Raw genomic sequence first — 6,000 nt, 5'->3', positions numbered from 1 at the left:
CCCGGAGGCTGCGTTCACATGTGGCGTTTACATTGCTGTTATCATTAGTGTTTACAAAATGCTATATTAACACAATATCAAGACATGTTAACATGGTTAAAGCATTGCGTTAGCATTGTGCTTTGTAAACGCAAATGTTAACAGCAATGTAATTATGGAAATCTTCACTCCTCAGCTGTTGTATTATCTTTCAAAACATGTGATCGCCACCTTAATGCTTTAGAGTTTACAGAGAAATTGACTTGTCTGTACAAACTACTGGGTCTGGTACTGCTGTTCAGTGCTATTTATGTGAAAGCCATGCACATCAACCTTCACAGTGTCATGTAAATCATCAAGAGATTTTTTTTTTAACTGTGTGAGTATGAGGTTAGACTTTCAAATATAACTTTAAGCATAAGCCATCAATGTGGCAGAGAACGCCTCTAGTATATGTGCTTAGCTGGCAGATATGGCGCAGACGTTTTTACAATTTACCATCATCTCGGAGCAGTTTCTGCTACGGGAAAAGGAAATCTGTAAGAACTCTGCCATGTACAATTTACTCGAAGTTTAATTGGCACAAGAAGTGTACATGCCAGATCCAGCCCCATGATGACTGAAGTCTGATTCACCCTTTAAATGCTGCCATATTGGTCAGATTGTAGGAGCACCCAACTCCCAGTAAGACTTGCCAGCCATTTACAGTTCCAGTACAACGTATGTTCTAGCTTGAGGTCAAGTGATTCGGTTCCAGAATGACGCAGGTTGGTAAAAGAGCAGAATTTTGGAGACAAATCTGTACAGACAAACATTCTCTTTATTAAGCTACATACGAGTTTCCATTAGTTAACGAGAGTGGCTGGCAGCACCAAACTGAGCGCTCGTCAATACAAAGAACACACTCCAGCTTCTTTTCTCGCTCATTTATTTAATCATTTAAGTTTTTTTCATAGTTTTTTTCTTTAACATTTGTGACCGCTCTTCTTCAGTTCGCAAGTGAAATGGTGAAGAAGTCTGACTTCTAATCAAAGTAGAAATGACAAAGGTTTGGTCATGAAAACTGTGGATTTAATGTAAACACTACATTCGATTAAATTTGTTTTTTTTTTGGATTTTGTTTTTTTTCCACTTTTTTTTCCTTTTTTTTTTTTTTTTTGCAGCACAAACATCCCACATGAGAGGAAAACACCATTCACTAAAAAGGAAAAGGGGGAGGGGGGCAAGGAAAGATAATAAGGAAAGGGGCGAGAGAAGCAGCACTAAGCATTCACTTGGGAACAAAAAGGAGACTTAAAGTAAAGAAGCCTATTTGTTATACATGGAATTGAGAGCAAAAATCCCTATTTCGGCAGCTGGAGGTTTAGTGAGAGCTGTGCTTTTTCTATACAAACCCAGAGAGTGCATGGTACACAGTCCAGAGCAAGGAAACTTTCACAGACGTCAAATCTGTACATTTCTATTACCCCGGAAAGTTCTTCATTTTTTGGGTACATTTTTTTTAAATTTTTCTATGTAGGGCTTCAAAGTCCAACAAAATCAACCCAATTCACCCAAAACAACATAGATTTCATGATCCCATTCTTTGCTGGAGGCTGAGCAGACCTCTCTGGCAGTGAAAGGGTTGTAGACAATTAAAAAGATGCCTCTTTACAATTGGTGCAAGAAAAAAAGATCAATAAGATAAGGGAGGTGTCATTAAGCTACAAGCACGTGGGAAAAAAGAACAATTTAGTTTCTTCTAAATGTACAGACTTAGCTAAACCAGATTTACAGCATCCTATGCAGCCACTAATTCAGTGATAACATTACACATCAACTTTAAGGAAGGCTGTGTTTTTTTGTTTGTGTTTTTTTGTTATATATATTTTTTTTTACAAAGGCCAAAGGTCATGCTACCAGCAGAACGTCAATTTGAGGGTCCGTAGAGCAGTGCAGAAAAAGGAGGGATGGTGGGGGTATGTTCCCCTCTTGAAAATTGCAGACTGGTCCCCCCTACTCCGCAGTTTGGGTTGGCACTGAAACCTTTTCAAGACAAATAGGGGCCTGCTACTTTGCGTTGTAGAGACTAGAGGGGAACCCTGATCCCGTACAGACCCTCATACAGTTACAGCACCCACCAAAAGAAATAAAAAATGCTGAGCGCACTGTCCTGCAAGTGTCACAAACACTTCTACCTGGTTTTGAAAAAACTTGATTTTTCTTTATTTTTATTTTTGCGGTTTTGTTATCCAAGAGCTGAACAGAAAGGATATACCTGTAATGTTATATTAAAGGTGCGGAGTGTGGCCTTACAACAGCACACAATTCCTCAAAAAAAGGATTCAAACGGGTAAACTTTCCTTTTTTTTCAATGATCTCCTTCAAACCTCATCAGTTCTGGAGAGAGGTTGAAATTGCAACTCAGGCTCTCCCAGAAGTGGAGGTTTTTTTTTTTTCTTAATTAGTTAGTGGGCTCTGAAAAGTCTTACAAATTAAGGTTTCGTCTGGGTAGGGGTTGGTAAGGTGTGCAGAGCTGTCAGGAGATCCGTTCTGTTGCCAGCTCTTTGAGACAAACAAAAAAGATTGGTTTTATATATATATATATTTATATATATATATTTGTCATGTTGCCTTCTCGGTTAACCAACTTGCATTTATTTTCGTTTCACCAGCAGATAAATTGCTATACAGAGGAATCAGTACAAGCCGCAGCCTCTGAGGTTGTTGGCAATGATGATATCAGTGACGGCGTCAAATACCACCTGGATATTATTCGTATCTGTGGCGCAGGTCATGTGGCAGTAGATCTCCTTGTTAGGCGAGCGGTTCTTGCTCTCAAATTGTGCTTGGATATAAGCGGCTGCATCATCATATGTGTTAGGACCTGCGAAATAGAGAAATCATATAAAAACTGATGAAAATTGGGAAATGCAGTAGTGTTAGATAACTTGATAAAAAGCTATTGAAACATGACAAAATTGGATCTAAGGAAACCATGCAAATCAGTTTTCCAGGATGGGATAAGGAAAACCATGCCTCTTTTAGCTACCTTGTAAGGCAGCTCCTTTGACTTTGGATCTAGGTATTCTTGGGAATTTACACATTAGTCGGTGCAGACTGCACTATTCTATCCTTCTGCAGCCACTATTGGGGAAGGGGTGTTACTGCACTTAGATCTAAAAAAATCGGTAAAAATAAGTAAGTGCTGCTGTGGGGGGGAGTTCATCATGCTCTTCACTATGCAAGTCTACAGAGCAATACATTTAGCACAATTGTTCCCTGCCTGCTGGACATCTACTCCTCCATACATCGGTCATTTCTCACAAAAAGTTGGGTTTACATGTCTTTTAGTTTAAAATGTATTGTAACTAGAGATGAGCGAGTATACTCGTCCGAGCTTGATGCTCAGTCGAGTATTAGCATACTCGGACAGGCTCGTTGCTCGGACGAGTATTGCAAGTTGTTCTCTACACATATTGTTCTTCAAATAATATTGCGGAGAACACCGTTCTGTACGTGTGTCTCCGGAACAGATCGCAGATGTTCGTGAACACCTGCAATCGGTTCTGCAGTGTTCTTTCACTGTGTTCTTTCAGTGAAAACATCTGCACTAAAACAGTGCTCGTTCAATTTGTAATTTTACTGAAAAATGCTCGGGTTTCCCATTGATTTCAATGGGGCTCGTTACTCGAAACGAGAACTCGAGCATCGGGAAATGTTTGGCCCGAGTAACGAGCACCCGAGCATTTTAGTGCTCGCTCATCTCTAACTGTAACCTTTACAGGTGACCTTTTGAATGAACACGGTCATGGACACCCCTCTATGCGGCGCCGGCCCAGCTCCCCCGAACTTACCTCTCCACGTTCCTTCTCCCGTCTTACCTCTCCACGTTCCTTCTCCCGTCCGGACTAGGCCCCCTCTGGCAGGATCCACTGTTCTCTAAGCTCTCGTTTTTAAGAAAAAACTTTTTAAATTATGCAAATGAGTCTGAGGAGCTTCAAGCTCCATTAACACCTATGTACCCTGGAGCTCCTCAGGTTGATTTGCATAGTTTTAAAAGCCTACAAGGCATAAGAAGCTAAAAGAAGAGAAGATGCTGCCAGAGGTGGCACATACCAGAAAGTCAGTGTGCATTGTTCCCAATCCTTGATCCTTGTGGTAGATGTACTTTAAGGGGATAATATACCACAGCTAACTCCAGCACAGAGAGGCAACTGGAGTGTATCACTAAAGTGTGGTGCATGAAGCCGAAAACAAGCAAGGGCAGGTAAGTATTTATTTTTTCCTACTGTCTAGTAGGTGGTTTGAATGATTTTTAATATTCAACTACCTGATGTATTGTTCTGTATTATTGGAATTGTCTCGAGGTCTGTAATATTATGGCACAGCATGGTGTTTGGGCTACATTGTAGTAAGTGATGCTGTTCTATGGCCTTATTTAGTTCTGCACCGTGTATAATTTCTGGGGAGGGGTAGTGTCTTCAGTATTTGGTGCTTCTATTTGCCTTTCTACATGTAGCACAAGGGCTGTGCAATTTGTCCCTGAGGTAATTCTGCAGACACCCCACAAGCATCAGAAACCAGCCAAACTGATTTTCTTTGCAAAGATTGTATTCTGCGCCAGGATCCACAGCAGAAAAATGAGAGACTGCATACCATGTTCCGCTGTGTGCCTTTGGGATTGGAATGACATACTTCCCTGCTACTGTATTACACATTTTGTGTGGACGTCCTTTATGACAGCGAAGCCCTCCAATGACAAATGCTGGTGCACATATCAGTGCTCATACACGGGGCTTTAAAGATGTCATTAATTACAAGGTTGTGTATAATAAAAAATATTTTACTTCTGAGGTAAAAGTATCTTCCTTTTCAAGGACTACGTAGATCTCATTAAACCATCCATTAAATTGTAACAAACATACTGTGACATTAATAAATTAGGATTAATTACAATGCTATGTAATAGGCATCATAGTATGGGGTACAAAAACCTAGAAAGATTTCCACTGACATCACTGCCTAAATATCTTTCTAATTCTGTGTATCTGCTGTAACGCTACCTCTTCTCCTAGCCACAATGCTCTGGACCTCTTCCTTTGGTTACTATATAGCAGGAAACTACCGTATTTTCCAGACTATAAGACGCACCCCAGATTTAGGCTTCCAAAAAGGAAAAAACATATTTTACACCAATTAAAATATCCCTGTTGGTCTCACTGAAGCACAGCACACACAGCTCTGCTTCATCCATAGAGTTATGCACACAGCTCTGCATCATCCATAGTTACACACACAGCTCAGCTATACACACAGACTCCTCCACACACTTCCCACTTTCCTTCTTCCTGTTCTTCTTAACCTGTCTCAGGGTAAGTCACATGATTCTGACACCACCACAGGTCCTTTAGGACACCCAGGAGAGGAGAGAGCAGTGTGGAGGCTCTCCTCTCTGGGAGATCAGGTGCAGTTCTATATCAGGGCATCACCCGATCTCCATTACAGCGGTCAGGAGGGTCTGGCAGTCCTGGATCCTCCTGACCTTCGGTCTAGAACACGCAGGCACTTTTTAGATTTTTTCTTGCTAAAAAGTGTGTCTTATAGTCCAAAAAATACGGTATATTACAACGGACAGGTTGGTAACAGTCACTGAGCATTACCAGGAAGTGCGACCTAAGTAACATCCGATTTCCAATTATTACAAGGCTCAAGCTACGATTTTCTTGAGTCTTCTAGAATTTTGTCTCGATAAACTTTTGACACTTTACTATGAATAATTGTTTATGATTTTGTCTTAAAAATAAAAATGAATGTGGCTGTGGACTTAAAAGGGGTAGTTTTGCCATCAACACTCTGGGGGCATTTATTTATTTATCAACCCTTTTTAGTTTTTTGTGCCTTTTTTGTGGCTTCTGCTGGCGTTTCACCATGTTAGTTCTTTTCAGTGTTGTGCCTGATTTGTCATTGGTTTCCAAATATTTGATGTATGAAAATGTTGCAAATTTGGCACAAATAAATTATGCTCCATTGTTAAGAGTA

General features: G+C 40.5%; 1 protein-coding gene across 2 annotated transcripts in view; it reads right to left on the bottom strand.

Annotated features, from left to right (window-relative positions):
• Window positions 1–781: 781 nt before the first annotated feature.
• The window catches only part of GNAO1 (G protein subunit alpha o1), a 142,884-nt gene continuing 137,665 nt past the window's right edge, over window positions 782–6,000 (bottom strand). For both annotated transcript variants that reach the window (XM_072117606.1, XM_072117608.1), the window contains one exon: window positions 782–2,845. In XM_072117606.1, coding sequence (XP_071973707.1) covers window positions 2,658–2,845 — 188 coding nt within the window. In that variant the 3' untranslated portion in view covers window positions 782–2,657. The remainder of the gene's footprint in view (window positions 2,846–6,000) is intronic.

The sequence above is a fragment of the Engystomops pustulosus genome, chromosome 7 (genome assembly GCF_040894005.1).
Source record: "Engystomops pustulosus chromosome 7, aEngPut4.maternal, whole genome shotgun sequence".
NCBI lineage: Eukaryota > Metazoa > Chordata > Amphibia > Anura > Leptodactylidae > Engystomops > Engystomops pustulosus.
This window is presented reverse-complemented; position numbering and strand designations above follow the sequence as displayed.